Raw genomic sequence first — 17,475 nt, 5'->3', positions numbered from 1 at the left:
GGTAAAAGCCCTGTAAGAAGATTTTATACCTATCAGACATTTATGGTATATACTTTTCATATGCAGAAATGTCACAGAGGTTAATACCCCTTAAATTTTTAGTTTGACCCCCGGATTGGTTCAGTATGGCAATGTGGCCCTTGAACAAAATAGGTTATGCACCCCTGATCTATACAATAACACTGAATCCCACCAGACTAGTGCTAGATCTATACACAAGTAGGATGAAGCAGGTGAAAAAAATGAAATAAATGTATCCCAATTATTCAACCTACATATACTGTCTTTGCTCAACTTGATAAAAATCTTTGCTTTCCATATTTTGATCTAGTAAAGTCTTGTTTTGTAAAGCTAATATTTGGTTCTGGCCCATCAAATGTCTGTTCTCCTCTTCCAAGTTTCCTTTAACTTGACGTAAAAGCTGAAAAAAAAACAAACATAAAAAGTAACCTAAATAAAAAGTTACAAATAGTCATGAATCATCTGTACATTTCCTTCTTTAATAAATTCAAGATAAAGAAAAAAAAAACAAAAAACAGATAACATCGATCTACAGTGCGGAATATTTTCAAAAAGGTTTATAAGCCAAAATTTCATAACAGTGACCCCCAAGCTTCCCTTTTTGGGCCCCTGCTGTGTTGTCAGTACTGGAGAGAAGATACAAGGGCAGGAAGTCTTACAGATTTTAGGTAGGGTCAACAGCTCCTCAAAGGTTATCTGACCCATTGATTAGCTGATCACGGTGACTCTGATTGTGAGTGGACATTTATTTTCCATGCAGTATTACACAAGGACAATCCAACATGTGGACCACCCTATTGATAGGATGTTGCCTCCAGTTGAGATACACCCGACAGAAGACACACAATTCTCACCTCACATTGGTTGGTCAGATTTGTGACTGTGATATCCGACTTCTGATATTTCTCTTTCAGTTTTGAGAAGTCAGCTTCTAGTCTGGTCTGCTCCAATTTTCCATTGTTTAATGAGGTTTTCAGGTTTTTATGGTCACTTTGAAGACTTTCATTTTCACGTAATAACTGTCTATATGTGTGATTAAGCCTTAAGGGGTTAAGGAGGAAATACAAAGAGATTACAATATTTGTTATACATCTTTATTACAGTGTTGTAAATTAGGATTTATTGAATTCAAATAATGGATCCCAGTAATTAGTTACAGAAAGATGCAAATGCACAATGGTAAATGCTAACTACTGTATATTATATACACGACCCTAAAGCAAACATATATAATCAAGGCAAGCACAAAGAAAATCTAGCTTGACCTATTTAGAAGGTTGTCTGGTCAGTATATATGGCTAACCTATACCTAGGATATGTCAGCAATATCAGATCGGTTGGGATCGGACACCAGGGACCTCCACCGATTAGCTGTTACAAGCTCTGGTGACCGGCCACATATATTGAATGGATCTGAACAGTGGAACTCTGTTCCATGTGTTCACATCGGGCCTCCACCGGAGCCTGCAACAGCTGATCAGTGGGGTGCTTGGCGTCAATATATTCTGACCGGACAACCCCTTCATCTGGTCTCTACACAGTTCATGTATTACATACAATTTAGTCTAGTTCATCTATACAGAAATAATAACATAGGATAAAACACTGTTTATTATTGAGCAAAGTAGGGTGGAAAGTTGCTCAGACTCACAACCTGGGTTTCTTGGGACAGTACTGAAAAATCAGTTGTTGTGAAACCTCTTTATAGAAGACCTCTCTAGTCTAATGTTTGTTGACCCTGAACAATATAAAAGGACTGTAGATAGATTATTCCTGACTGAGGTCATATTTATATCCCAAAAACATGTGGCCAGACGTAGGAGGTCATCGAAAATACCAACCATCTCGTGATAGAAATCAGAGTGAAACCTCTCCCTCACTCATAAAAAAGATGCTGAAGCTACTCCCCCCAAAATTTCGGGTAGTTGGATTGAACACCCCCTGAGTGCTTAACGGTGGGTGGGTAATTAGAAAAGGTGGGGTGGTGGCCAATTGGAGGGGGGAGATAGGGAGGAGGGCTTCTACAGCTGTACTTCTTTGTGGTCTTCAAACCCACCATTTATGAACATATCTAACTAAACAGAAGTAGTCAAGCAGCAATGACTATTCGTTTCTTTTTTATGGTTTTCCATTTCTGGGCAAAACCCCACAAGATACATTTTGAGATATTCTATTCAAGTTCTCTCTAGTTGCTCTACAATATCTTCAATACTGATAGTACCATGTGCTAAATATGTTTACATTTGTTCCTGGTAATGATTTATTGGACATCAAAACTTGTTCATTTGCTGAATTTGTAATGGATCTGATCCTTTATATCTCTTCAATAAACTTTATTTAGTTTAAAAAAAAGAGGACCTCTCACTTGCCATTAATATGGGATTTTGTTTTTATTTGGGTTGATGTGAATGTCACTGTTCCCCTAAATCTGGCATTTTTTTCAGTCTTGCCCCTGTCCATTCCTGAAATACAATCTTCTCTTCCTTTTCACACTCAGTATGCAAATCTGGCTTTGTTAGCCAAAGAGGTGTGATCCTTAACTCTATTCATTTGAGATCCACACCCAGTTGGATAATAAGACTTATTTGTATACAAGGAAAAAGAACCATATAATAGGAACGAGGATCAGTAGGAAAAAAATGGCAAGTGACACGTCCTTCATATAAAGGATTTTTTGGTCTACAAAAATGATCAGCTATCCACTGGATAAGTGAAAATTAATAGATCTGTCTGGATTCCACCGTTAGGATCACTAGAACAGGTGACTTGTGAGTCCAGTTCTCCCCTGGCTGAAAGACCATGGCTAGGTCATATACGCACCCTTGTTCTCCATTCTAAGTCCCCGTTCCAGAGATCTAAAAATTATCCCCTATGCAATGTATAGGTGATCATGTATGTAGAGTTGTAGACAGATGCATCATATCTTCATGCTGCTCGGACTAGATGAAAATGAAGGCAAGGAGAACAACTACAAACAGAAAAGTCAAAACTGTGATTCCTTGGGTTTAATTGTTATTTATGTTCGCTCTGATGGGTCGGTATGTTATTCACATGTGCAGTGTATGGCGGTAATAATTACTTATTTGCATCATTTATATTTAAACTTTTGCTATATATACCGTAGTTATCAGGTGGCACATTATTTTCTGGAGACATGCCTATGGGCAAATGATTTTGTCTGGTGCTACATTGTATTTCCCATTACGCAGCACGCCATTAACTCTCCTGCCTGCAGCCCCTGAAGGTAAAACAGGGACCCTTGAAGATGAAATTAGAAATCAGCTAGTTTTTATTGTGAGAATTGACAAGATGTAAACCATTAACATCCTTCGGACCCCAGGAATAAAATGCACATGCCGCATTATGCTTATCCTAGGAGGTCTTATTTTTATTACAGATGAGGATTTTTTTTTGGAGCCTGCAAATTGTAAATTACAAGTCTTTTGTATGATTGTCGCTAGCTGTTACACAATCATATTGAAGCAAATCCTCATGGGTAATAGGTCACAGAATGAGCCGTGCGAGCCGGCGTGATACGGCAATTATTACAGCCAGCGTTGCTATGGACACAAGTGGAATCCGATCCCTGGTGGGAAGTCGGATGGAAACAGGTGTTAAAAATACAAAACACCGACAAATACAGAAAAAAAAGATAGAAAATTAGAACAACACTAATAACATACAATATTCTGCATTTGAAATTGTGTGATAAATTATGTATATTTTATCATAAATATTTAACTGTTATACCATATTGCACCAACGGTTTACGTTTTTGATACAATGACATTGCTAAGGTTGCAAAAATGCTGCATATGTAAAATCAGCAATGCAATTTAAACCCATATGCGTTCTCCTTCCCGCCTGATCCATAATAACGGCACTATCACATTCTCCACGGTGTCCACTTAGGAAGCATTCAGTAGCTGGCTCATGCAGGAGATAATCCGCTGATCGGAGCACTTTCCAGCCTGCTGACTAGCTATGATTGCATATATATCTATTGTACTCAGCAAGAAAACAGCTGGAGAAATGATCCTCACCAGCAATTTACCAGGCACCAGAGTTCTCGCATTATATCCTTCTTTAATCTCTGGTAAAATATTTTATTTTAAAGCATTAGGTTTTTCCATCACCTACTTAAACGGGTTGTCCAAGAATATAAAAAGAAAATGTCCCACTTTCCCTCCCTAAAAACCCAACCCCTCTCAAATCCATAGTTGTATCTGTTATATCAGTTATTTATACTTAAAGAAGCATTACTCCTCCTCCTCCCATCAAAGTTTTTATCCTCTTAATACATTGCAATCATCATATTATACAGCACTGTGCATTTACAATTGCTCATTTTCCCTTTCTACCCGGCTAATTCTTCTGTTTTCCATTAGATCTATGACATCATGTGATTAAAAACGACTAGCTGAATCCTTCTTAGCTCTATGTAAAAACAGGAGGTCAATTTTCCCTGTATGAGTCATAAGTCAATGCAAATGTGCCTGGCAGGGGAGGAGTAAGCAGCTGGGTCAGGACTTGAAAAGGAGAATGATTTCTACAGAGAAACTAGACTTCCTGTGTCTAGTACATAGATCCGGGTAAGGAGAACAATTAGCTGAGTAAAAAGGCAAAATAAGCAATTGTAAGTACCCAATGCTATATAATATGATGACTGCAATATATTAAGAGGATAAAAACTTTGATGGGAAGAGGAGTGCTTCTTTAAGAGAGCAGAGCAGTAATACCAGACACAGCCAATAAGCAAACGTGGTGCTCTTTCCCCAAACACAGCCGACCCTTTTTTTCTACATCTATTTACAATCCTTACAACACTTATTAGGTCAATGTATAACAGAGCACACATCATGTTTTTGATTTTTGCTTAGGCTGGTCTTTTGATTGGTGGAAAAACTCCTGATACGCCTCCACTAATTATAACAGGGTTCCGTGAACCTGACAGAGGCCAAAAGGACAAGTTCTGGACTCTGTTGGGTTTATGGAACCCTATGACAACTAGCAGAATGCACATCGCTGCCTTTATACATCAATATACTGTACAGCAAACAGAGGTATGGACTGGAGTAGGAGACTATGCTATTCCATACAGTAGTATCCACAGGTCAATGCAAAAGTACCCAGACTCACGTTGTTCAGTGTGCCAAGCAATTAATGCCTAGCTACTTACATACCATACCACTCCATGATAATTATATTCAAAAAGGAGAAACATTGGAGTTTTTGGCAAAATTTCTATAACAACTTTTATTGAAACAGACCATCAAACATATATTAACAAACAAGATTTAAAAGATGTGATTAAAAACTAGAGCGGGTGCAGAGAAGGGCGACCAAGGTTATTAGAGGACTGGGGGGTCTGCAATACCAAGATAGGTTATTACACTTGGGGCTATTTAGTTTGGAAAAACGAAGGCTAAGGGGTGATCTTATTTTAATGTATAAATATATGAGGGGACAGTACAAAGACCTTTCTGATGATCTTTTTAATCGTAGACCGGTGACAGGGACAAGGGGGCATCCTCTACGTCTGGAGGAAAGAAGGTTTAAGCATAATAACAGACGCGGATTCTTTACTGTAAGAGCAGTGAGACTATGGAACTCTCTGCCGTATGATGTTGTAATGAGTGATTCATTACTTAAATTTAAGAGTGGACTGGATGCCTTTCTGGAAAAGTATAATGTTACAGGATATATATACTAGATTCCCTGTTAGGGTGTTGATCCAGGGAACTAGTCTGATTGCCGTATGTGGAGTCGGGAAGGAATTTTTTTCCCCAATGTGGAGCTTACTCTTTGACACATGGGTTTTTTTTGCCTTCCTCTGGATCAACATGTTAGGGCATGTTAGGTTAGGCTATGGGTTGAACTAGATGGACTTACAGTCTTCCTTCAACCTTAATAACTATGTTACTATGTAAAAAGGACACCAACACTGGCCGCACTCAGTACTAAATGTAATAATAAAGGGCTTCAATTACCATGATATTTTAAGGACCCCATCACCTACAATGTCCATCCACCTGCTCCCAAAGGTTAATGGAGGGAGGACATTAATCAATATAGCCCAGTGGCTGTTGTAGAATCTTCTCTGGGGATTCATCTCCCATACTGCCCCCTTAATACATATGATCACAAAAATCAACCAATGTTAAGTTGAATAAAAGGGTCATCTTACCCAGACTGAGGCACACCGCTGGAGGCACCCCGATGAGAAAGGAAGGTTATAGAGGGGCGAAACGTGCGTCGGGGTGCGTCCAGCGATGTGCCTCAGTCTGGGTAAGATGACCCTTTTATTCAACTTAACATAGGCTGATTTTTGTGACCATACGTATTAAGGGGGCAGTATGGAGTGTAGTCCAAAGGTATTGTTAAAAAGTGGTCTTTATTCAATGCGTTCTGAGTTTCAAAGAACTCCTTCATCTGGAAATACAACATAAGAATTCCTCCCTCCATTAACCTTTGGGAGCAGGTGGATGGACATTGTAGGTGATGGGGTCCTTAAAATATCATGTTGATTGAAGCCCTTTAGTATTACATTTAGTACTGAGTGCGGCCAGTGTTGGTGTCCTTTTTACATAGTAACATAGTAACATAGTTATTAAGGTTGAAGGAAGACTGTAAGTCCATCTAGTTCAACCCATAGCCTAACCTAACATGCCCTAACATGTTGATCCAGAGGAAGGCAAAAAAAAACCCCATATCGAGATCTTTAAGCCTATGGGTAATATATGCTTCTGTGTGCAGGCCACTAAAGGGATACTGGAATTTTAATTTTGTCAAACAGATGCTATAAACATGATGAGAACAGGAACTACTCTGTCTACAGACTTATTCTACAGTCTATTACAGGAGCCTGAGATTTATGTAAGTAAATATTATGGCAACTATTCTTGCCGTTACACTTTTTGGATAATAGTGTAAGTTGATTTGTGTGACCTGATTGCCTTTGTGATACTGGTGATTTCATATGCGGCCATTGAATCATTCTCATACTTCCCAGCGTTTGCATCACCACTTGTAGGAATACTCATAAGCCTCGACTCCAATCTGCCTGGAATTTCCACAAAGCAATCCATGAACTCCAACTACGACAATTTGAACAACCTCGGCCTACTCTGTGCCCTGGTTCACAGGTCACTTGCAAAGAAAATGTGATAGTAGGAGGGTATGGTCCTACACTCACTAAAGCTGTGTGCCTTGAGAACATAGCTAATGGGACCATGCATGCTTATTAATTTTCTGGTATTCATCTATCATTATTATTGTACCTTATGTAGAATTTTTATCCAACAAATAGTTGTAGTTGCCATTACCTCTCATGCTCCTCAGTGAGTCGCTGATAATCTGATGATAGCATTTCACGCTCCTTGTTCTCCTGGAACATTTTTCCCTGCTCCTCTTTTAAAGCTTTTTCCAGGTCTTCTAAATGAACTTTTTGTTTTAGCAACTGATTGTATCTGGAAGACAGTGACATATTACATATTACATGCTCGGATTGGTGGGTGCAGTATTTTGTGACACTGAACACTTACTGTAGTCATATGAGGTTTTTCTATGGTAGAAGGAAAAGCTCTAGGGAGGGTTACTGCTTGTTCAGCTTCATTATTTCCAGCTTGCTTTTTGGAAATCTCACAATGCAGTATTTGTCTGCAACATCATGCTCAGTCCCAACAAACTAGCAGTCAGACATAATACTGCATTTGACCAAATCACAGAGTGAACACTAAAAATATGAACTAATGCTCAGAAGCGAAGGTCAAACTTTATGCTTGGATAGTAGTGATGAGCTAATGCTCTTGGATAAGGTGTTATCTGAGCATGCTCGTGTGCTAACCAAGAGTCTTTGGGCGTTCTCAAATAATATGTGCGAGTCCCTGCTATTGGACAGCCGCAACACATGCAGGGATTGCCTGTTTGCTAGAGTGAACGTGCGCTCTGACGTCTGACATCATTTTCGGAAGTGTACGTCTACTGGAAACAAGACACCCAGACGTCGTAGACTGCATCTGGGCACACGCCTCCAGCAGGCGTACAATCCCAAAAATGATGACAGCAAAGTGCACATTCGCTGTGCCGGCACCATTACAGTCTATGGCCCCATCAGCGCATATGTCCAAATTCCATTTTGCGGAGGGTTCAGACGTATGCCTCGACAGGGCCACTGAGCATGTCCCTAATTGCAATGTGAAAGCACCTTAGGACAATGTTGCGGTGCTAAGTAGTTGCTGACCTGTAAGTATTTACTAATCATACAGTCATTTAAAAGCCTGTAATGGATCGCTCAGTGCACGTAGGCTATCATTGTTTTCGGCAACTTAGGTCCTATTTACAAAAAAACGATGCACCGCCAAGAGTAATTTTTTTTGTGCAAAATCTTTTGGTCGGGTGATCTGCTGCCTGTTTAAAATGCACAATTAACGTAAAAAAACCTTCCTAAGAACCATCATTCACGATTATCTCGCAATGTAAATGGGCCATTACTTGGCATTGGTCAAAGTCTAACAAATTAGTTACCTATCTTCGAGATCCTTGTGTTCCACCTCAAGGTTTTTATGAGCTGACTTCAGGTTTCCATGTTTAGAAATAAGAGATTCATATTCTGCTGCTTGGCGCTCATGAACCTGTGCCAGTTTCTCATGATCCTTCACTAATAAATCATACATGGATTTCAGTTCTTCCCGTTCTTTCACTAGAGATTCATTCTCACTTTCGAGGCTTGACTGCTGGAGCAGGAGCTGGGAGTTTTGGTTCATAAGTGAGGTGCTCTGTGAGTTCAGTGTAGAATTTTCAACCTGGGAATACATTTTAAAACAAAGAATTACCGTACATAGGTAACATCCAAATTAAAGAGGTTGTCCTATGATGACATCAGTTGGCATTGGATGGGCTATGGGATATATTGGTGACTGGAAACACGCACCGCAGGCACTGTAAAAAGTAAAGTATCTATTGTAGTCTACTTAGAAGAAATTGTCAACCATTCATGGTATGGTGGTAAATACTAGGGAAACCCAAGCTTCCCTGTCTGAGAAGAGCATTGTTTAAGCAGTGACACTGAAAGTCTATGAGACGGAGACAGGCAGCCAGATAGGCTTGGAAGGGATCAGCAGTGCACATGCTCAACCACCATTCCATTGAAATGACTGGACGGGAGTACAAGGGCTTGGACCCCACCTAATTTACTATTATTTGTCTACCCTGTGGATAGATGATAATTAGCTCTAACTGGAATAGCCATTTAAGCTGACCTTCAACATTTCATTAAAGTTTGAATGATCCCTGTAACTTTGAGTTATACAAAGATACCAGTTCCACATTACTAGTTAACGACTCATAATAATATGCTAACCAAGGAGAAACAGAGCCAAAATATACTAAAATTATAAAGGTTTTTTATTAATACAAAAAATTACAATCAAGAATACATAGACAATATTACATTTGTATTAATTTTTTGTATTAATAAAAAACCTTTATAATTTTAGTATATTTTGACTCGGTTTCTCCATGGCCTGTAAATTTGAGATTGCCAAATTATTTATGCAAAATCACAAGAAGGTAATTATAACATGAGTGTATACTGTATTTGGTAATAACATTCATGGCAATCCATGGCTAGTATTTTCTGGAAGGAACAATGGGCACAACACTCTTGATAGTGGTTTTGTACTTTTATTCTTGCGATTGCCGAGCATTACCATTACAACACATCAGAAGCTTAGTAAAGAGATCTCAAAGTTCCTGCTGAAGCAAAATTGACATATGAAGATATTAAATCTGTAAATTATAAATGTCCATATGGTAATTAAGCCCTTGTAGTGATGTTGGAGTGAGAGGGATAGACTCAGGAAGGAACAAGGAATAAGCTGTAGGGGACAGACGTGTACCATAATCTTCTGCCTTATTTTCTAAGAACAGATACGGTAATCCATTTTAAATATACAAGTATTATCTTAAGAGAAAAAGGGCAGGAACTCTAGTGCCACCAATTGGGAGTAGCAATTCCAAAACTCAAGATCGACCCTTTGAAGGGGGTCCATATTGATGTTAAGAAATGCTACTGCCATAGGTGGCACTAGAGTTCCAGTCTTTTTTTTCTCTTACAAGACTACTTGCATATTTGATTTCCCTGTAGGGTATTGTATGGTTCCTTATGGCGACTCTGCACTTTCCAGAAGGAGAAAAAATGATAATTACTTACGGGTAATTTGATTTTCCAGATCCATGACAGCACCGTTACATGAGAGATGGTCCCGCCCCCAAGAACAGGAAACCTGCATAGGAGATAAAAGATGGGGGCGGCACCTCTCTCCTCAGTTTGTTTACAGAGAATGTAAGGTAACCGCTATGTTAGTTTTAGGCATATAAAAAATTATATTTAACTCTAAGACTATTTATCTATTGTTAAGTGGTTATTACCCCATCTTTCATTTGTGTATATATATTTTCTTTTTTTTTTTTTATATATTTTTTTTTTTTTTTTTTTTTTAAGAGATTTTTTTTTTTTTTTTTGTGAAACACACACCATCACCAAGATAGGGCGGGAACTAGAGCGGTGCTGTCATGGATCTGGAAAATCAAATTACCCGTAAGTAATTATCATTTTTTCCCTTCCCCATGACAGCACCGTTACATGAGAGGAAGAAATAGAAAGAACCTCTAGGGTGGGACAACAGCAGATAGTACTTTCCTACCAAAGGCAAGATCTGATAGCCCCAGATTCAATCTATAATGGCGGAAGAAAGTAGAGGGTGAAGACCATACTGCTGCATTACAGATTTGCTCTATCGATGCATTTGCCCTCTCTGCCCAAGATGTGGAAATAGCCCTCGTAGAGTGGGCCGTAACACCAGGTGGAGGGACCTGTCCCGAAGAGGAATAGGAAAGTGATATGGCCATACGGAGCCAACGTGCAATAGTCGACTTTGTGGCCTTTTTTCCCCTGTTTGCCCCCTGAAAGGAGACAAAAAGGGCTGAAGACTGTCGCCATGGTTTTGTCACTTCTATATATTGAAGAAGGCAACGTCTGACGTCCAAGCAATGGAAGGTTTCTTCTCCCTGGGATTTTGGGTTGGCACAGAATGAAGGCAAGATTATCTCCTGGTCCCTGTGAAATTTCGAGTTGACCTTAGGTAAGAAGGCCGGATCAGATTTTATAATTACCCTATCCTCCAGAATTTCAGTATACGGAGGGTCAATAGATATAGCCTGAAGCTCACTAATGCGTCTGGCTGAGGTAAGGGCAATCAGGAGAACTGTTTTTAGAGTTAGCGCTTTTTCCGATATGGAGGAAAGAGGCTCGAAGGGAGAGGAGGTCAAGGCGTTTAAAACTAAATTTAAATCCCAGGGAGCGACCTTTGGACGAGGCTTGAATGGTCTGGCTGTAAAGGAGGCCCGAATGAACCTACACACCCAGGGGTGATCAGCCAATTTTTGGTCAAACAAGGCGCTAAGCGCCGAGACTTGCACTTTTAGAGTGCTGGTAGATAATCCCCTCTCCAGACCCTTTTGGAGAAACTCTAGGATTTCAGATATAGGGACCTTCTGAACGGTATCAGTTATCCCTCGGCCTGAGAATTCTAAAAATTTTCCCCATACCTTTTGGTATTTATCAGTTGTGACTTTTTTTCTACTGGACAGTAGAGTAGTAATTAACGGATCCGAGAACCCCTTTGCTAGCAGAAGTCCCCTCTCAAGTTCCAAGCAGTGAGGTGTAGGCTGTGAACCTGAGGATGTGTCACCGGACCCTGGTGCAGAAGGTCTGGGACCTCTGGAAGTATCCACGGGTCCGAGATGGACATACGTCTGAGCCAAGTGAACCAAGCTCTCTTTGGCCAGAAGGGTGCGATTAAGATTATGCGTGATTTCTCTTCTCGGATCTTCTTCAGGACTGTAGGGATCAATGGGATCGGGGGAAACGCATAGGCTAGTTGGAATTTCCATTGGTGTAGTAACGCATCTACTCCTTCCGGGTTCTCTTTCGGGTTTAGAGAGTAGAACCTTTTTACTTTCCGATTCTGCCTTGTGGAAAAAAGATCCACTTGAGGAAGCCCCCAGACTGCACAGATTTCTCCAAATATTCTTTGATTTAGCGACCACTCGCCCTGGTGCAGGACGTGACGACTCAGAAAATCTGCGACAAAGTTTTCCGACCCTTTAAGTGTGTACTTGTGAGGGATAAAAGGTGGTTTTCGGCCCAAAGAAATAGTCTTCCTGCTTCTTCCATTAGGGAACTTGATCTGGTTCCTCCCTGTCGATTTATATACGACACCGTTGTGCTGTTGTCGGATAATACTACCAAATGTTTTCCTTTGAGATCTTCTTCTGATTGAAGAATTGCTTGCCTTACTGCTGTTAATTCCCTCAGGTTTGAGGAGGCTGATTGCATCTGTGGATCCCATAGACCCTGTAGGATCCGATCTGATAGGTGTGCTCCCCAACCTAACGGGCTCGCATCTGTGGTCAGTATCACCGGATTGTGGATTGACCATGGGACCCCTTTTTTTAGATTTCCGGAATCTAGCCACCAGCTTAGAGAGTCCCGGACATGTTGTGACAATACGATTTTTCGGTTTAGATTGTAGGGTATTCTTGTTTGTTCTGACAGGATCTCCCACTGTAGGTCCCTTGAATGAAGTTGTGCCCATTGGACCGCCGGAATTGTTGCAGTAAGCATGCCTAGGAGGGACATGGCTTCCCTCACCGAGACGTATTGGGCCACCTGTATTTGTGTTATTCTTTGTTTTATGCCCTCGATTTTCCTGTCTGGAAGGATACAGATCTGTTTGATTGAATTTAATTGGATCCCCAGGAACTCCTGTATCTGGGCCGGAATCAATCTTGATTTTTTTAAGTTTATTATCCACCCTAGTTTGGTTAGTAGCTCTCGTACTGTCGTAACTGCTTTTATGCAATCTTCTTGATTGTCTGCTATCAAGAGGAAATCGTCTAAATAGGGCACTAGCAGAATGTTTTCTCTCCTTACGAAGGATGCTACTTCCGAAATTATTTTTGTAAAAATACGAGGAGCTACCGATACCCCAAAGGGGAGACATTGGTATTGTAGATGGGTGTAGACCTGCCCCAGCTGCACAACCAACCTCAGGAATTGTTGATGCTCTCTGCTGATTGGCACATGATAATAGGCATCGGTAAGGTCTATCACTGCCATATAACATCCTGGATACAGCAGTTTTACCGCCGTTCTCAGAGTCTCCATTTTGAATTTTTCTACTCGGATGAATTTGTTTAATTCTTTTAGATTGAAAATAGTTCTTAAAGATCCATCCGGCTTTGGAGTGAGGAAAAGGGTGCTGTAAAATCCCCTTCCTATTTCCTGCGAAGGTACTCTTACCAGGACTTTTTTGTCTAGAAGAAGACGAACTTCTTTTTCGAGAACCAACTGGTTCTTTTTGGCCACACGAGTAACTTTCATTCGGTGGGGAGGAAGGGAGATGAAATTTAACCGTAGACCGTCTGTTAGCAAGTTGATTACCCATTGGGACGGCTGTAAGGTTACCCACTGATGGACAAAAAACCGTAACCTTCCTCCCACCTGGAATATGGCGTCATTGTTTAGGGTCTGGTTTTGGGGGTTTATTGAAAAGAAAACCTCTTTCTCTTTTCTCACCCCAGGGTTTCCCCCGTGTGGTTCTATCCGTTGGGCGGCCTCGGCCCCTACTCGATCCTCGAAAGGACCGACGATTGTCATACCAACGTCTTCTAAAGAAGGGAGGTGGAGGGAAGTGTTTTTTCTTGTCCGCCGCTTTTTCTAAAATCTCATCTAAAGCGCTGCCGAATAAATATTGGCCCTCACAGGGGACTGCACAGAGCTTCACTTTGGATTGGAAATCAGCATTCCAGTTCTTTAACCATAACGCCCTTCTTCCTGAATTTGAAAGGGCACTAGCCCGGGCAGCAAACCGCACAGAATCAATGGCAGCGTCCGCCAGGAATCCCGCTGCATTTTGAAGTGGAGGGATGACTTCCAGAAGTCTGTCTCTTGGACATTTGTTTTTTATTTGGTCGCTAAGTTCCTCCAACCATTTAACCATGGCACGGGCAGTACAAGTAGCCGCTACTCCAGGTTTAAACGCCCAAGTTGAGGCTTCCCAGGCTGATTTTAGAAAGGCATCCGCCTTTTTATCTAGGGGGTCTTTTAGGGCCCCCATGTCCTCGAAGGGAAGTGCTATGCCCCTGGAGGTACTTGCGATAGCCGCGTCCAACTTAGGCGCCTTTTCCCATTTCTCGCAAATTTCCTCACTAAAGGGATATTTACGTTTCAAGGCCTGGGGAACTGAAATCTTTTTATTCGGTTTTTTCCATTCTTTTTTAATGAGATTTAGAATGTTATCATGAAACGGGAAAACTTTTCGTTTCTTATCCTCCAAATTACTGAACATAGAGTCCTGCACTGTTTGCTTCTCTTTTGGCGTCTCAACCCCCAGGGTGGACCTGACCAGTTTTAGCAACTTCCCCACATCTTCTGATAACACATAAGGCCGGCCACACTCTTCATCTGAAGAGTCCAGGTCCGAACCCTCGTCGGGCGGAAGCTCACCCAGTTCACCCTCGGATTCTACGTCAGATGCCTGGGCAGACGTAGGGAATGGGTTTACGGAGCTCTGCAGTCCATGATGTTTTAACTGCTCCTTTACAGTGCTTTGTACTTCGCTTCTAACAATATCTTTTATATTCTGAAGCAAAGATGATGACTCTTCAGACACAGTTTTTTCTATGCATGAGCGGCACATACGCTTTTCATACGTTTTGGGAAGGCTTCTATCACAGAGTGCACATACTTTATACTTTTGTTTAGAGGTGACTTTTTTTCCCTGCATATATACAAAAAACACAGTGTCACTGACATGTTTTTTGCCTTACAAAGGCACTCACCCACCGGACCCTTAGTACCACGACAGGTTGTGGGATTTCAGCTGGGATCGTCGATTCCTTCGGATCTGCCATCCTGCAGGAGACTGTTCCCAGCGCCTGCTTGCCGCCTTGTCAGTTTTAAATATGGCGGGCAGGAAGCGGTGTGTGCGCCTCTGAACTTCCTCCCCCCCGGGGAGTGTCAGCACACCGCTTCTTCAGCGTGTAGCGTCACTTCCGGTTCAATCCCGGAAGTTCCCCCATTCAGTCGGCGCCAGCGTCGTGATGGGAACGCTCACTCTTTTTCCCTCGGCCCAGCCTCCGGCCAGGAGCGGACGCCGGGGAGTCCGCAGTGGGAAGGACGCACCTGCAGCTCCAGGTATGGAGGCGACGCGCACACGCCGCCACCGCTGCTCCCACCGCGGACCTCGGTCAGAGACCGGCCAAGCACGGGAGACCTCTCCCCATGCAGCACCGCAGGTTCCCCGCAAGAACAGGAAACCAAACTGAGGAGAGAGGTGCCGCCCCCATCTTTTATCTCCTATGCAGGTTTCCTGTTCTTGGGGGCGGGACCATCTCTCATGTAACGGTGCTGTCATGGGGAAGGGAAACTCCATTCCTTAGACATCCATTTTAAAGGTATAGACAAGAAAGCGGAGATTAAGACACCTGAGGATCCAAGAAGAACATTTTTATCAGTTACCTGGAGCTTAGCATTCTGAGTCTGTAGAGTTGTGTTCTGCTCTTGCAGAGAAATGGTTTGTTTCTGAAGAGCCATGATTTGTGCTTGTAAATTATCATTCTGCGTTTCCAGTTGTTTCAGTTGAGTTTTTAGCGCTTGCTTCTCTGCCTGCAATGTAGCATTCTGAGAAAGAAAGCAAAATGCAAAAATTGAGTAAAGGCAAAGTATTCAAGCTATAAAAAGTTCTCACCATTGCAGATGCCCCATGAACCACACATAATAATTATTCTATATAATAATTAAACAGTTTATCTATTGTATTCAAACCCAGAAATATGTCCTACGTTTCTCTCAATTTCTATCAAGCGATCCTTGATCTTCAGCAGCTCCTTGGTGGTCTCCTGGCTCTCCCTCTCCCATTTATTCACAGGTCCAGTGTCATCGCCAGGCCGAGGAGGGGAGCTCTGTGCCAGCCGCTCTTCTTCCTGCCTCTGTTTCAGTGCTTCATAATTTTTCTTCACCTGATGAAAAATAACGTTTAGCCAAAATCTATAAATGTAGATGAGATGCCATATATCAATCTTGGGGGTGATTTGAGGTGTATAAATTGGGGGTGTATAAATTATCGTTAACTAGGATTTGTTAGACTGGAAAATAATCTGAAAAACTGACTCAAATCATTCAACAGACATATATGTAGTAGATGTGGGGGGCCGAGTGCCTAAAGATCATATTCTCTATAACTTAAAGTATCAGTCCTTAATGGGGTGATCCATGTTTAGAAAAAAATTTGGTTGCTCTTTTCCAGAATAGTCCAAAACTTCTCCACAGATTGAGTATTGCACCTCAATGGAGCAAACACAATCCCTGGACCGGAGTGGCACTGTTTCTAGAAGATCATTTTCTAATCCTAGATAACCCCTATAATTATATTAAAGCGGTTTTCTAGGACTTGAACTTTGATAGTCAATCCTGAAGATAGTCCATCAAAGTTAGATGATTGAAGGTGGAAGCTCCAGCATTAGCATGCCTCCAATGGAGGCAGAAAACAAAACTCCTATGGGGTGTGAGAGTTTGGGGGCCAAGGTCCTGCCCTCTGGTTGGCATTCACCTACTTCTGTAGGCCTGGTCAAATATCAGATTCAGATGGCCTATTATAGAACGAAGCTCTGCTCATTGGCTAGTTACATCGTCTGACGTTTCTAGCCATCCTCTTCCGTGACGGTGAAGGTAAAGGAGTTAATTTGCTAAGGGTCCCCACGATTTCTATATATGTTCTGACCTCCAGAACCCCACTAATTAGAACAGTGAAAAATGCCATGGTTGTTAACACCTATGAGATATACTACGTATGTACTTGCAATTTATGATATGCTGCATTAAACTCAGGCTGTGAGTCTACAATCATATTTTTCAATGTCAAATCATGCTCCAATTTCAGACCTACTCAATCCCAGAAACACCCCTAAAATAACCCAGGAAACCCTATGTAAGACAAGTCGGCCTCTTTCATTGGACATTCCCACATAAACCAGGACTGTTACCAATTGTGCAAACGTTATACTCACAGTTTTCAGTTCCTGTCGAAGCTGCTGATTAAAATTAGCCGACTCTCCTAACCGAGCCTCGAGAGAAGCAATTTTTTCTTCTTTAATTTCAAGCGACTTCTTTAAGGTTGATTCTATTTTTGATTCCAGGAGCTTGTACCTGCTACTTAACAACATGGATATTTGTTAATTTCGTCTGATGCAATTACCTGACTGTACAACGCCCACCCGGAAAGTCACATACAAAAAACATTTTTCACATTAAAAAAAAAATTCTACAAGTTGGAGAAAAACACAAGCTCTAAGTAATAATGAAAATCTACGTGAAACATGTTTATAACT

At 41.4% G+C, this 17,475-nt stretch overlaps 1 protein-coding gene across 8 annotated transcripts in view; it reads right to left on the bottom strand.

Moving 5' to 3' along the window:
• CCDC88A (coiled-coil and HOOK domain protein 88A) overlaps positions 1–17,475 on the bottom strand; it is a 260,282-nt gene that overhangs the window by 37,827 nt on the left and 204,980 nt on the right. For all 8 annotated transcript variants that reach the window (XM_077282662.1, XM_077282666.1, XM_077282667.1 and 5 more), the window contains 7 exons: positions 17,155–17,296; positions 15,931–16,107; positions 15,608–15,769; positions 8,548–8,825; positions 7,347–7,490; positions 876–1,062; positions 276–421 (listed from right to left, as the gene is read on the bottom strand). In XM_077282662.1, the coding sequence (XP_077138777.1) occupies positions 276–421; positions 876–1,062; positions 7,347–7,490; positions 8,548–8,825; positions 15,608–15,769; positions 15,931–16,107; positions 17,155–17,296 (1,236 nt within the window). The remainder of the gene's footprint in view (positions 1–275; positions 422–875; positions 1,063–7,346; positions 7,491–8,547; positions 8,826–15,607; positions 15,770–15,930; positions 16,108–17,154; positions 17,297–17,475) is intronic.

Source organism: Ranitomeya variabilis, chromosome 2 (genome assembly GCF_051348905.1).
Source record: "Ranitomeya variabilis isolate aRanVar5 chromosome 2, aRanVar5.hap1, whole genome shotgun sequence".
Lineage (NCBI taxonomy): Eukaryota > Metazoa > Chordata > Amphibia > Anura > Dendrobatidae > Ranitomeya > Ranitomeya variabilis.
This window is presented reverse-complemented; position numbering and strand designations above follow the sequence as displayed.